This window comes from Xyrauchen texanus, chromosome 41, assembly GCF_025860055.1.
Source record: "Xyrauchen texanus isolate HMW12.3.18 chromosome 41, RBS_HiC_50CHRs, whole genome shotgun sequence".
NCBI lineage: Eukaryota > Metazoa > Chordata > Actinopteri > Cypriniformes > Catostomidae > Xyrauchen > Xyrauchen texanus.
This window is the reverse complement of record NC_068316.1, coordinates 12,139,197-12,155,565: the sequence shown is the minus strand read 5'-3', so window position 1 is coordinate 12,155,565 and position 16,369 is coordinate 12,139,197. Positions and strand designations below refer to the sequence as shown.

Below are 16,369 nucleotides of genomic sequence, written 5' to 3'. Positions count from 1 at the left end.
TAGTTTTTAACAACTACTTTTAACCAACTGGACCAAGGTAATTTTGTTGGATGTATCACCAAATTACCATCAAGTAATCTCTTCATCACATTAAGTATGGAGTTGTTCCACTACTTTTTGGGGCCACTCAGTGTTCTCCAATCTTGACCTGAGACTTACAGTGCAGTCCTATATATCCAACAAACTGCTGGGCAAGTAAGAAAGTGGAACAATGAAAGTCTGTCCGTTCCCTGGTTCTATTGGTTCAATGTATCGATTTTAGTTCAAGCACATCTTAAAGTGAAGCACTGCACCTCAAACTTCCTTTACTGTATTTATTATATAATATAAAATAGCTGCAGGAAAACAGCCATTACATTTTCCCATTTTTCCTGCTTGATGTGCCATTCCTGCTCAGCCTGAGAGGAACATTTGATCATTACCGGCTCATGGTTGTCCCGGTTCCTCAGAAACAAAACTCACTTCCTGAATGAGGTCACTCACTGCTGTTCAAACGCCCTCATATCCAATCCACATGCCCATGTAAAGTCTGAGCACACCCATAGCCATGCTTATATACTTCCTTTTGTCACACTAGAGCACAAACAGTATTTATATATACACTGTTGGCCAAAAGGCTGGAATGTACAGATTTTGCTGTTTCGGAAGGAAATTGGTAATTTATTTCACCAAAGTGGCATTCAACTGATCACAATGTACAATCGGGACATTACTGATGTAAAAAAAGAGCATCATCACTATTTGAAAAAAGTTATTTTTGACAGGACCAATTTCAAGTAGCAATCACTCCAACATTTTATCCTTGAGTAATCATGCTAAATTGCTAATGTGTTACTAGAAACTCATCAGTCAATCATTGTTTTGAGGAATGAAGGCTATACATTGGTGAAACTGCCAAAAAACTGAAGATTTCATACAAAGGTGTACACTACAGTCTTCAAAGACAAAGGACAACTGGTTCTAACAAGGACAGAAAGAGAGGTGGAAGGTCAGATGTACAACTAAACAAGAGGATAAGTACATCAGAGTCTCTAGTTTGAGAAATAAACACCTCACATGTCCTCCGCTGACAGCTTCATTGAATTCTACCTGTTCAACACCAGTTTCATGTACAACAGTAAAGAGAAGACTCAGGGATGCAGGCCTTATGGGAAGAATTGCAAAGAAAAAGCCACTTTTGAAACAGAAAAACAAAAAGAAAGGGTTAGAGTGGGCAAGAAACACAGACATTGGACAACAGATAATTGGAACAGAGTGTTATGGATCTTAAGCCCATTGAGCTTTTGTGTGATCAGCTAGACTGTAAGGTGTGTGAGAAGTGCCTGACAAGACAGCCATATCTATGGCAAGTGCTACAGGAAGTGTGGGGTGAAATGTCACCTGAGTATCTGGACAAACTGACTGCTAGAAATGGCAAGGATCTGCAAAGCTGACATTGCTGTCGTGGAGTTTTTATTAATGAGAACTCTTTGAAGTAGTTTAAGTTTTTATCAAATTGTAATAGTAACTGTTCATGTTATGAATGTATATATATATACATTGTTATATTTTGAGTGTGTATATATATATATATATACTGTATATATTAGCTGTATGATAAAAACCAGTACATTTACTTCACTATTGTATAAATAACAGATAAGGTATTTAAACTCTAAACTCAGTTGCATTAAGATGAACAGAAAAAAACTGTAGTGCATTCAGTAATTCAAATTGAGGTTTAAATTGAGGTTAATTCACTTTAAAGGTCCCCTTTAATTTATTTAAGTCATTTAAGAGCTTAAAGGCCCAAAGTTCATGGTTGGCCACTTCTCAAGAGGGCACTTGCCTATAATATGATGACCTTTTTTAAAGCTCAGTAACATGAACCATAAATCCCTTTCTACTCTTTCTTTGACCTGACAGGTAGACAGGCGTGTTCCTGCAGGAATGTCCCAGTATTATGCTTTTGAGAACTATGTCACCCCAGGATGAAAATACCAGCTACATTCCTCTCCAGCACCTCTCTATCCAATCAGCTCTCTGGATTGTAGATGTGGGTAACTGTGGCACAATAAGGGCAGGTTTGCTGTTTACATATTGGTGATGCTTACTATGGCTTTTATTGTCAAGACCTCTTGATCCAGCTGAAAGCTGCAATGTTCAGGCATGTTCAGATGTCTACAGCACACAAAAAGTGTAGATCTTTTGATAAAGACTGGTGTGGGTTATTTACATGCAGGAAAGAAATCAAATGATTGTGTAGTTGGTGGTGGGGGAAGGAAGGCGAGAGGGTGTTAATTTAAAAACACCATTTGTTTTATAAGCAAGTGAGAAGGGATGAAAGGAAGAAAATGTGAAAACAGAGTGCACAGTGAAACAAGAGGAGAGAGAGAGAGAGAGAGAGTTTTTTGTGGTGTTAAAGTTTTCATGGCTTTTAGTCCATTTCTGAGATTTGAAGCTATCTATAAGCTAGAGTAATCATAAAAGTTGATATAATTAACTTACACTGTAAAACCTTTTACATTATATGGTAAAGTACCAGCAGATGTGGTTGCCAGAAATCTACCATAATAAATACAGTGAATATGTTCAAGCTTTACGGGAATGTCAATTTAATGCCTGTATATTTTATGGTACACTACTGTTTATATTAATAAATGAAATAAACTTGATCAACTAACCTCATGGAACTATAAAAGTCCGCTTTTCACTTTACAATGTATTATGAATCACCACAGTAACTACAAAAGTTCACATGATGACTTACAGTTCATCAAGAGTGGCCCATCCAGGAGCAATAATTAATACACATGTAAAGACACATGTAGTGCACAGTGTCACTCACCCAAACACAAAACACCATCAGTGTAGCACATGTGACACTAAAATAATGCTATAAACATTAACCAAACGACATAAAATATAACACAGAGCACCCCGATGTTACATCCTGATATTAAAAATAAGAAGAAACATAACTATTCCCATAAAAATAATGAAATGTGATTGGTCATGCAGGGACTTCTGGGAATGCCCGACAATTGTGTTTCACTGTAATTTTAAGAATAGTTTACCGTAAAAAGTACATGTATTCTCTTGTGAAATGTAATATACATATTTACCGTTAAATATACTGTAAAATCATACTTTTAACATTTAAAAAAACAAAACATTTTTCATTATTTTACCATAAAATTACATCTTTGTCATGTATACATTTATTAAATATATTATCATCTTTTACCGTATGTGTTAAGGTACCTATCCGTTAACCAATTATAGTTTTTTACAGTAGTATTTTTACATTCTTGTACCATTCAAATTACCTACATTTCTCATCTTGCACTGATGGGGGATGTTCAATGTTTTGTCCAATAATATGCACTTTTGATGAGGAGGAGCGCATGGCCAGGCCGTGAGGGTGCATGGCTGGTGCTGAATCAGCTGATCAGAGGGAGAGCCATATAAAGGGGAGCCAGAGACGCCAGTTCGAGAGAGAGAGATGCATGCGGCCACATTGCATGTGTGTCTGTTTGTCCTTTTAGATAAATTTAGATAATAAAAAGTTATGTTTACTGTTCAGCCAGTTCCCGCCTCCTCCTTGCTCGTCCTTAACTTTTACAGTGGTGACGAAACCCGAGAAGGAGGAGGGATGCGCTGTCGGAGAGTCCTCACCGCTGCCGTCTGCCAGAGGAGCAGCTGTGGTCATCTGCCTGGGGACGAAGGGGTCGCATGACCCCCGAGGACCGGGCTATAGCATGTCCAGGGACTGGCGAGCAAATGTTTCTCTCTCTCCTCTCTCTCTGTGTCTCCCGCTCGCCCTTTCCCTCTCCCCACACCTCCCCTCGTCTCTCCCCCAGATTCCCAGGAGGTGGGGTGGACGGCTGGGAATGGCTGGAAGGGCAGCGTCTCCCCTCCAGAGATGGGGGGGAGTAGGTCAGTCTAGCTGGCACTGAATCTCTTGAAGAATTGTGATGAGATAGAGGGCATGGCCGGACCATGAGGGTCCACGGCCGGCGCTGAATCAGCTGATCAGTGGGAAAGCGAGATAAAGGGAACCGGAGATGCAAGTTTGAGAGAGAGAGACGCATGCGGCCGCGATGCATGTGTGTCTGTGTGTCCTTATGTTTTATGTTGTTTTAAGTTAATTTATATCATTAAAAGTTACGTTTACTGTTCAGCCGGGTACCGCCTCTTCCTTACCCATCCTTAAATGTTACAGCAATCTAGAATGACAATTCCCTTCTTTTAATACTATTTGCCTCTGATGGGCCACTTGCATGCAGCAAATCATGGTTATTGTTATGAAGTAACTAAACTAGAAATTTAAAAAAGGGTTGAGCCTTCAATCTGTCCTGCTTCAACATCCTGTTTCAATACATCAGCACAGGAAAGAAGGATGTGCTCATCAAACCATTTCTTGGGGTATTCGTAAGAACATTGAGATGTTATATATCATATGAAGAAACAGAAGGAGCATGCAAGGCCAGAATTTGACACAAAGGGCTTTTTGAGTCCTTTTGCTTTTTCACAAGACTTGACGTGGGAGGGAATTCCTAAAGACTCTGCTCAGCTGTAACACAGATGGGGCAATCAAAATGTTTTAATGTCATACACATTGCATTCTGGTATACTGCAGTGTGCTCTGTTGTATACTGCACATTTTGGCAAATGCAGTACGTCATCTGGGTATTCTATGCATGCAGAAAATGTGCATACTGTGCACATACTATATACTGAATGAATACCACAAATAAACATACAGGAATAGTACAATGTAAAGGTATTCAATGAAAAGGAGGAGGCGAGAACCGGATTTTCAATATAAATAATAGTTTAATGATAAACTTAAAAGACAACATAAACACACACACATGACGGACATGTCCGTAAACGATCTCTCTCTCCTGCACGATCCTCTGCAGTCAGCCTTTATCCCTCACGGAGGCATAATTAGCCTAATACGGGACCGGGTGTGTAGGATCACGACCCGGCCCCACCCTGCCACATACAAATAGTATGGTAGTACGCTAATGCGAACCAACATGATCACATAGGAAATACTCTGCAGCAACGAGTACTTCTTCACTCTATAACAAAAATAAAAAAACATTAAAATGTCAGATGCCAAAAGCGTTCAGAAAACGTGGATGAAACGAGCACTCTTGCGATATGGTCTTCTACGGAGATCCAAGATAAACTAGAGAGATCGCAAAGGGGGAAAAATATTTTACGTGGAGAATGTAAGTAAGAATGTAAAGAAAGTTATGCACACTGGCTTCAATCGGATGATTGACCAACTTACACAGGGACCATAAGAAAGACCTAAACAAAAGCAACAGTGTAGGAAGCAATGATGTCTTGGATACCAACCAGTCAGCTAAATAACCGGCATTGAATTCAGTCAGTCAGGCTTGAGATAAACACAGAATCGCTGGTTTCTTCTGTGGCTGATCTCGTTAAGTTAAAACATTTGCCAACTTTGTTAGACTTGTTAGACTAACTACTCAATTAGTTAGGAAGATCGCTGCTATCTGTGAAGTAAACATGAAATTCTCAATCAAGACATAAATTCAATATTACATGCTATGGCAAAAATCCAAACATATCCATCTGCAACACCAGTGTTAATAACTGATTCCACTGTTACAGTTTATAGTACTTAGCAAGTTAAGCCACATTGAGAAGTTCATACAAAATAATGTAATTGAGCATCTTGAGCATCAATGTCATCTCTGGCATCTTGCTGAGCAATGCGATAATGTTAGAATGCATTTCTCAGTATGTTTAAATATGTCCACAAAAACACGAGTAAAAGCTGTACACAAGTACAGCAAGTGAACGGCAAGTGAACCATCGCAATTTTGGTGGACAGAGAGACACAGGTGCTGGCCCCAAGGAAACCAAGAAGTAATCATGTTCACATGATTGATGATGAGTGTGATTTGGAGGTTGTATTTTCCCTCAGAGATAAAATCTTTACTCCACTTCACTGTTAGGTTTAGGGTTGGGGTTTGGGTATATGGTTCATTTTGACAACTACATCATTTAGAACTAAAACAACTCGTTTTACACATTTTTGGTGCCCCTCTATAGAAATTTTGTGCAGAAAATGAAGCTCAAATATGCTCATACGTTCAACAACACTTCCAGCTTTGGCCACTGGGGGCAGTGCTTTAAATTTCTGTTAGCACATCACTAGCAGAACTTTTGAACCGCTGTTGCCAATTTTACAGTGAGATCTGTGCAAACATAGCCTTAAACACAAGAAGCATCATGAATGCAGGCTTTGTGCAGGCTCTGAATTCATCCTCATTAGTACTGTATGGTGCCATGTTAAAGAGATGCTATGCCATGATGTGTTTACCATGCTTGGAAGGGTCACCTTTTGATTAAATATCACTCAATCTCCTCTTTAATAATATCAACATAGAAAGCTCATCTGATCTCTCAAAGGTGGTGAATCCAGGCTACTTATTTAGTCCAGTCTGTCACATGTGACAATGATCTCATTGTGCTTGGACCTCAGCTTAATATGTGATTCCCTCCATGGCATGCAGCTCTATAAGGGGTTGAACCAGACCCTTGGTTCCCCTAGACACACTCAATGATGTGAGATCTTTTAGGTAGACAAATCCCTCTCTGTTCTCAGTTTCCTCCCCTTCTAGTCTTTCACCGAGTCTGGCCACTGAAAATCATTATGTTGCATTAAAAGGAGGGTGATATGACTGCTGATATGTTTAAAAATAACAATGGTTCTCAATAAAGACTATGATTATGACAGCAATTTGGAACAATTTGTTGCGGTGGGGTGAACATGAATAAAGTCACTCTTTATTCACACTCTTTGTCTTTATTTCACACTAACATTATTATGCAAGATTTCAAAATTGTCTGAAAAAACATCTTTAGACCTTTTAAATCATTAGCCCTAAATTCTAATGCCAACAAATAAAAGAGTGTGGAATGTTGCTACAGCTGTCTGGCTGCCGGAATAATAATGTTATGGAAATCCAAATGAAGCTGCAAAACCTTATGTAATATTATTTTAAGAGTATTCCTCTCTCAAGCACAGAATTTTCAGAGGGGCTCTTACCATCATATGTGAAGCTTTTACATGCAAAGCCATTTAAAGTATCCTGTTTTCAATAATTGCATTTCTTGTCTATTTGCTTCACTTTAGAGGTGTTTTTAAATGCAAACATACTATATGCCGATGTTTTCCTTGCCGCGTGCATTACACCAATTGACAGAATCATCACTCAGCATGTCTACAAGGGAACATCTGCACTACAATGAACAATAATTTCACACCTGTCCCCTCTGTGAGAGCGCAGTGAGACAGTTGATTCACAGGTTACATACCTGAGCCTAATTGTGTAATGAGTGACAGGTTGAGTGTTTTCACAACCACAGCATCTGGTTCATCTGTATAGCATCAAGTGTCTCCCTCTTTGTCTGTCTTCAAGTTTTCTTGCTTTCATCCTCTCTTACTGACTCACGGAATAATTGTTGCTTTCAAATAACCAATGTCTTCCTTTTCTCTTTTCATCTTAACCAGCTACACATTTGTTTTATTTTATGTTTTATCTATTTTTTGTTTATTTTTTATCTTTGTGTAAAGTAACCCACAATAATTTTGTCTTGATTGGCTGGATCAGTATTTTTACAACCATACACTGTAATTGTAATTACTTGACCTTACTTAGATTTTTAAGGCAATCGGTTTGTATGCATTTTTTATGCTCAAATAAAGTGTACATATTTATTCAAGTACATATTACTAGTTACAAGTAAAATGAACTCCTTTGAGATTAAATTATCACAGTTTTTATTCCATTATTTAAATTGAGTTATAGCATGTCTTATATAAGGGAAATTATGACTGGACTCCAGGGTAGCCGTTTGGCACATTGGATTCTCCTCAGAACTTCTTAAATGTGCACTTTTGTAAACTACAATTGAGTAGAGATAATTACTTAAATTTAACAGGCTCCAAGTTTACCAGAGGTAACACTAATCATCCTCATGATGTCTTCACACAAATCACAACTATCAACCAGCTACAATAACAACAGTCATAAGAATTAAAACTATATACAGTTTTACATTTACGCATTTGGCAGACACTTTTATCCAAAGTGACTTACAGTGCACTTATTACAGGGACAATCCCCCCGGAGCAACCTGGAGTTAAGGGCCTTGCTCAAGGGCCCAACAGTGGCATCTTGGTGGTGCTGGGGCTTGAACCCCCAACCTTCTGGTCAGTAACCCTAAGCCTCAACCACTGTGACCACACCACTGTTTTAAATAACAAGTATTTTTCTACATTAGTGCCCTTGATTTGACCAAACATACATAGTTTATTTAAGTGCAAGGGCTTATGGGTATCCCACACAGCTGTCATTTTGTACAAGAAAATGTTGAGTTAGTTGTACTCAAAGCCATAGTTTACAGAACTTGTATATTTGAGTTATGGTTCCAAAATATGAAATTTCAAGTACTGTTTAATTATGTTCACTTCATTGTTTTTATTAATGAAATAAGTACAAGCTTAAGTTGAGTCAATAATTATTATTATTATTATTATTATTATTATTTTAGATAACTGTTAGTATTTACAGTGTACCATTTGATGGTCTAATGTAGACTTTATTTACACCTGCAGGTGCTTACTGCCTGGCAAATACCTTTCCTATAATAGTTTGAAATCACAATAAAAAACATTAAATATTAAAAATGTGGAACTAATAAAAGCATAAATATTAAATAATGGATTCCCACTTAATTAAACCATAAGTATTTATAAGAGCTGTTATTACAGCACAAGGTTCTAATGCTGTTGTTTTATTCATAGTAGATTGGCATTCAAACATGTCTTATCTTTACTATTAAAAAAGATTACACCCTGCCACAGTTGAGTAAACTAAAACTTTGAATTGCTAGTTTAGTTCAACTTACTGATTATCCTTTGTCAGAGACTGAAAACAGGCAGCACTGTCTTGAGAAATCTCACCTGGTCTTTTCAAAAGTGGGCTATCTTGATGTCTACTCCATGATGCCTATATCTTTAGATCATCACAGTCATGATTCAGTGAACAAAACTGCGCGCGCATGACGAACTCAACAGTCAAAACACATAGTGTCATGCCAAGACTTGCGCCAAGACTCAATCAAAAGTGACTTGAGTGCGACCAAAAGAGTGTTTTTACACATATCATTAAAAAATGTTCTGCAGTTTGTTCAGTCGTGAAGCATAAGCAAACAAGTGTTGACAAATTGGAAGAGGCACTGAGCTCTTATTTGGAATAAGTTCTGAGACATACCTTAAGAAATTTATTAAATGTTAAATTAAATAGTCCGGTTATTTTAAAGTTTAATGGTATAAAATATATTTATTAAAGTCTCACCATTGCCGAAACGACGTCTGTCATCTTGAATGGCAGCTCCAAGAACACTTACTAAAGGTGCGCAACCCTTTTCTCCAAATATCCTGTCCGCCTTCCAAGTGACAGAATCAAAATATATAGGCCTATTTTTTAATATTTCTTCTTTGTAAGCCGCACGCTTTGCCCAGTATGATCCAGATGAAAACAAATGAAACAACTTTGATCAAACAAAAATAAATGAATCATCTCCCGTGGCTCTTTTGGTGACTGAAGGCGCTGTCCTGCCGCTCTTGACCAGCGGCGACTCAGTTGTGCTGTGGAATGCACAACAGCTGGAACAGGACTATACGCCTGCGCACTGGAGGCGGCGGCGCGTGGAGGACAGCCATCCACACTGACTGACATTAAAAGGATAAGATGAAGTTTGCAGGACTTACAACGCTCCATGATAACGAGGGGTACTTTTTAGAAATGTCTAAATACATCCCATATATTGTTGTTATCCGTTCAAAGATACTCCTCGCCCAATATCAATATTAAGAATACAAAAATAAAAATCTTGAAATAAACAGTGCTTTAGTTATTCTTAAGGGCCGTTCACTCCGAATATGTTTTTGCACACGCCTGCGCTGTTCGTCAATTGTTATTGTATGTAAAAGTGCTCTAGACAGACGTCTTTGACGGACGTCCTGCGTCTCGCAATTTTTTCGGGAGCGCCACGTTTTCATTAACGCCGTGTCAGGTTAAAAATAAATTTACTGTTTAAAAACGCGTCTCGAGACGTCCGTGATCTGTTCTATTACGCGTTTGGACTGAACGGCCCCTTAGTGCACCATGATGTTGCACTATACAGGTGAAACTCGAAAAATTAGAATATCGTGCAAAAGTTCATTAATTTCAGTAATTTAAAAGGTGAAACTAATATATTATATAGACTCATTACAAGCAAAGTAAGATATTTCAAGCCTTTATTTGATATAATTTTTATGATTATGGCTTACAGCTTATGAAAACCCCAAATTCAGAATCTCAGAAAATTAGAATATTGTGAAAAGGTTCAGTATTGTAGGCTCAAAGTGTCACACTCTAATCAGCTAAACACCTGCAAAGGGTTCCTGAGCCTTTAAATGGTCTCTCAGTCTGGTTCAGTTGAATTCACAATCATGGGGAAGACTGCTGACCTGACAGTTGTGCAGAAAACCATCATTGACACCCTCCACAAGGAGGGAAAGCCTCAAAAGGTAATTGCAAAAGAAGTTGGATGTTCTCAAAGTGCTGTATTAATAGAAAGTTAAGTGGAAGGGAAAAGTGTGGAAGAAAAAGGTGCACAAGCAGCAGGGATGACCGTAGCCTGGAGAGGAGTGTCAGGAAAAGGCCATTCAAATGTGTGGGGGAGCTTCACAAGGAGTGGACTGAGGCTGGAGTTACTGCATCAAGAGCCACCACACACAGACGGGTCCTGGACATGGGCTTCAAATGTCATCAGAAGCGTCTTACCTGGGCTAAAGAAAAAAAGAACTGGTCTGTTGCTCAGTGGTCCAAAGTCCTCTTTTCTGATGAGAGCAAATTTTGCATCTCATTTGGAAACCAAGGTCCCAGAGTCTGGAGGAAGAATGGAGAGGCACACAATCCAAGATGCTTGAAGTCCAGTGTGAAGTTTCCAGTCTGTGTTGGTTTGGGGAGCCATGTCATCGGCTGGTGTTGGTCCACTGTGCTTTATTAAGTCCAGAGTCAACGCAGCCGTCTACCGGGACATTTTAGAGCACTTCATGCTTCCTTCAGCAGACAAGCTTTATGGAGATGCTGACTTCATTTTCCAGCAGGACTTGGCACCTGCCCACACTGCCAAAAGTACCAAAACCTGGTTCAATGACCATGGTATTACTGTGCTTGATTGGCCAGCAAACTCGCCTGACCTGAACCCCATAGAGAATCTATGGGGCATTGCTAAGAGAAAGATGAGAGACATGAGACCAAACAATGCAGAAGAGCTGAAGGCCGCTATTGAAGCATCTTGGTCTTCCATAACACCTCAGCAGTGCCACAGGCTGGTAGCATCCATGCCACGCCGCATTGAGGCCGTAATTAATGCAAAAGGGGCCCAAACCAAGTACTGAGTACATATGCATGATTATACTTTTCAGAGGGCCGACATTTCTGTATTTAAAATCCTTTTTTTTTAATTGATTTCATGTACTATTCTAATTTTCTGAGATTCTGAATTTGGGGTTTTCATAAGCTGTAAGCCATAATCATCAAAATGATATCAAATAAAGGCTTGAAATATCTTACTTTGCTTGTGATGAGTCTATATAATATATTAGTTTCACCTTTTAGTTGAATTACTGAAATTAATGAACTTTTGCACGATATTCTAAATTTCCGAGTTTCACCTGTATTGTGCTTTGCATAGTTCAACTCTCTTCACCCATTTCACACCGTACGTGTATTGCATATAGTGTTTTGTACTGTATTGTAATTTTTTCATTAAAATGTTATATTGTTTGTAATGTTAATTGATGTGGCATGTTTGCAGCTTTTAAGCAAACCTGCAAATTTCTTCGTTATTCATAAAAAGATATAACCTAGCCTAAGAGTGATAAAAATCAACCATCTTCCTCATCTCTACATAATTTTATTCTGAAATTTAAGGAATATCCCGAGTTCAATACAAGATTAGTTCAATTGACAGCATTTGAGGCATAATACTGATATACACAAAAAAATATTTTCTTAAAAAACAAAACAAATGATACTCACTATTTCAAAATTATAGCCACAAGATGTAAGCAATATATGTTTACATGATTTAAGTGTGATAAAATCGCTCACTAACTTTTTCTGTATAACATTTTTCCAATTTTACAACCATGCCATGATGATGTAATGACAACAAACCCTAAATCAACTGTAAAAATAACAATATAAACAACTTTACAGCTCATAAGTTTTCAGAGTTTTAACAGAAGAAAAAAGTGTTTTTATAAAATGATAAGCTTCACATTTCCACCTTTAAACCCAAAAATTGGCCCCATTCACTTCCATTGGAAGTGCCTCACAGTAACCTCGATTTTGTATTTTTTCAAAGAAAAGTTGGAACTGGTAATCAGTATTATACCATAAATGGTGTCAATTGAGCTTATGTTGTATTGAACCCAGAATATTTATTTAATTGCAACTGTTAACTGAATATCCACTGTGTAACTATTTATTGTATTAATATGGGTTTACCATTAATCCCCATGCATAGTCTGTTTGTTTTTCATATATTCTCACTCACCATTGTTCACACACTGCATCCAGTTCTTGTTAAGATGTCCTGTGTTGAGTGCGGTTGAATTCATTTAGTAAACAGGATGCTGCAGCATCATTCATCCACATAGTGTAGATTTTTTAATCTAAGGTGTGACCTGCCATTGACCCCACAAAACCTCTCAATGTAAAGTGAACGGGATAGGGATTTTTTTCACAATCATGTTGTTCCAAACCCCTCTTAATTTCTTCTGTGGAACACAAAATTAGATTTTGGGCAGAATATTCAGCCTCAGTCACCATTCACTTTCATTGCATATTTTCCCATACACTGAAAGTGAATGGTGACTGAGGCTATCAGTTCCTAGAATTCTGTCTTTTTGTGTTCCTTTAAAGGGATAATTCTCCCAGAAATGAAAATTCTCTCATCATTTACTCAACCTTAAGCCATCCTTGATGTGTATGTCTTTTTTTCTTCAGCAGAACACAAATGAAGATTTGTAGAAGACTATCTCAGCTCTTTTGGTCCATACAATTCAAGTGAATGGTGATCAGGCCAATGAAGCTCCAAAAATCACTTAAGTCAGCATAAATGTAATTCACATGACTCCAGTGGTTAAAACAATGTATTCAGATGTATTATGATAGGTGTGGGTAAAAAACGGATCAATACTGAAGTCAATTTTTACTATAAATTCTCCTTCTTGCTCAGTCAATCTCCACTTTAACTTATTCTTCTGTTTTTTTGTTATTTGCATTCTTCATGCATATGCCACCTACTGGGCAGGGAGAAGAATTATTCACAAACAATGACTTAAATATTGATCTGTTTCTCACCCACACCTATCATATCACTTCTGAAGACATGGATTTAACCACTGGAGTCTTATGGATGACTCTTATGCTGCCTTTATGTGCTTTTCGGAGCGTCAAAATTTTAGTACCCATTCACTTGCATTGTGAGGACCTAAAGAGCTGAGATATTTTTCTAAAAATCTTAATTTGGATCTGCAGAAGAAAGAAAGTCATACACATCTGGGCTGGCATGAGGGTGAGTAAAAGATGATAAATAATATTTTTTGGGGTGAACTATTCTTTTAAGGTCTTCCACAACATTAGAACAATAGTTTTAACAACTGTCAATCAAGTCAATTTCATGAACATCTGCAGATATTTCTCAAATATTTAAACAAAAGAACCATAATTAAAGTCCATCTTGGTTGACACATAAGATCACACACACATGATTGGCATCCTGCCAAGCAGTCTGTGATCACCTGCTTCATGTGTATCTGTTTGCCAAAGAACTTCATCAGAAATGCATAATTATCCTTTTCTGACCCCCAGATGAGCTGGAAAAACAGTGGGAATGAAGAGCTGGATGACCTTTGGCCAACTCACGGATGGTCAGTGCCACTGGAGCAGGTAGTGCCGCCCTTACAGCCTATTCTCTCATTGGAGACCAGAAGAACCCAGCAGGATCCTCAAAGAGAGAGGCAGAAGCTCAGTGCATTGAGAAAACACTGGAGGATGTCCACTGTAGCAGTCCATGCCCACAAGGCCACAGTGGCGTGTAATTACACTGCAGTTAGTGCTTCTTTATTTAAGTTACTGCATTGCTGGCAACATGGAAAAAAAACAACCCCTGACATTCTTTCGTGATCTGGATCCCATTGGCCGCATGCACAATGAAAAAAGGGTGGGAGTGTAAAAGGGAGAGATGAGGGATGTGAAAAAGAAGATGAAGTGAAGGTATTTTGTTGCCAAGTCTTTAAAAGACCACTGGTGCACTTTCTAGTTGTCCACTTTCATGGAAAGAACAAAGAACAGTATAATTTAAAAGCAAGGCCATCTGTCTATATGCCTTAAAGGGATATTTCACTCAAAAATAACAAGTCTGTCATTATTTACTCAACCAAATGTCACTCCAAACTTGTATGACTTTCTTCCATTTGAACACAAAAGGTGAATTTTTAAAAAGTCTTCACAGACCACAACAAAAATGATACGATTCATGCACTTTATTCCAAGTTTTCTGAAGCAATGCTATCGCTTTTTGATAAAAAGAGATTTGTGAATGACAAATCAAATTTGTCATTCACTCTTAAAAAGATATTTCATCCAAAAATGTAAAATCTCATAATTTACTCACCATCATGCCATCACAGATGTGTATGACTTTCTTTCTTCTGCTGAACAAAACCAACTTTTTTAGAAGAAAATCTCAGCTCTGTAGGTCTGCTCAATGCAAGTGAATTGGTACCAAATGCTAATTTTGAAGGTCCAGAAAGCATATAAAGGCATAGTGAAATTATGATCAATCTTCACTTTCGCATTCTTCTTTTCTTTTTGGCAATTTGCCTTCGTGCATATCACCACCTACTGGGCAGGCGGGAGAATTTAGAGTAAAAAAGTACTGAAATATTGATCTGTTTCTCACCCACACCTATCATATCGCTTCTGAAGACATGGATTTAACCACTGGAGTCTTGCGTAAAAACCACTTTTATGTGCTTTTTGTTGCTTCAAAATGTTGGTACCCATTCACTTGCATTGTACACACCAACAGAGCTGAGAAATTCTTCTAATTACTTTGTGTTCAGTAGAAGAAATAAAGTCAAGCACATCTGGGATGGCATGAGGGTAAATGATGAGAGAATTTTCATTTTTGGTTGAAATATCCCTAGCATTGTGACGAGGAGGAGGGCGGGGCCGGGCCGTGACTACTCACGCCCGGCCCCCAATTGGGCTAATCAGACGAGGAGAGTGGCAAATGCGGCCGAATGCGGCAGTTCACGAGAGAGAGAGCCACATGCAACTGCCATGTGTGCGTTTGTGTTCTTAGTGTCTTTTTGTTTAAGTTCTTATTAAATATTATTTTGATTGTTCAGCCTGTTCCTGCCTCCTCCTTTCCCAACCATAACCTTTGTTACAAGCATCTAACCTCATTGGTTCTCATTATGTCTCATGACAAAAATGTGTCAAAGTTTGGTCGGAGACTCCTTTAAGCCCCTAACATTTTTGGCAGAAATGTTTAGGGCTATAGGTCTCACTCTATCGGTCATATATCAGCTTGACATGCCCTGGCTTTAATATTGAGATAAACTACACTTCTGACTTGAAATTCATGAAGATCAAAGTAAAAAAAAACAACTAATTTAAAGCAAAAGAGGGGGAGAGAGAGAGCAGCTGTACTGATTAGATCTCTTCTGTCTTTTTCTCTTCGCTATGTGCACATAATTATTCGTCGATTTGATAGATTCTTTCACATGGTCTTGATCATTATCTGATGACTTTCCCATCCCATAGAACACAGAAGACAAGTCACTAGAATGTGGATGCGGTCACTTGGACTTGCAGGTGTGGATTATCCATTTTACGCCATGCCCTTGATTGACAATTTTTTTTAAGCTAATAGTGGTAAGGGCATTTTTTTAATACTGAGCTATAAAATGAGTTGATAATAAAAGTGGCCCACATCTTCCAATAAGGAAAACACAAACAAAGACCAGAAATTGTGGGTCACATGAGGTAGTCACATGAGCCATTGTTAAACCACTGTGCACTGAATATTCAATATGAAAATATTCACTGAAAAGAACAATTCACTTACAAATCGAACATCACGTTGGCCCTCAAGCAAGTTTTACTCCACATGGACAAAATCTAGCTAGAAAAGAATTTAACTATAGAAATTATTTTCAGGATTTAAAATTTTATTAATTTCCATGACTTTTCCAGGCCTT

General features: G+C 38.1%; 1 protein-coding gene across 1 annotated transcript in view; it reads right to left on the bottom strand.

Moving 5' to 3' along the window:
- Positions 1 to 9,664, bottom strand: part of phldb2b (pleckstrin homology-like domain, family B, member 2b) — a 73,193-nt gene extending 63,529 nt beyond the window's left edge. The window contains 1 exon segment of the mRNA XM_052113940.1: positions 9,393 to 9,664. Coding sequence (XP_051969900.1) covers positions 9,393 to 9,416 — 24 coding nt within the window. The 5' untranslated portion in view covers positions 9,417 to 9,664.
- Between the last annotated feature and the right edge of the window lie 6,705 nt (positions 9,665 to 16,369).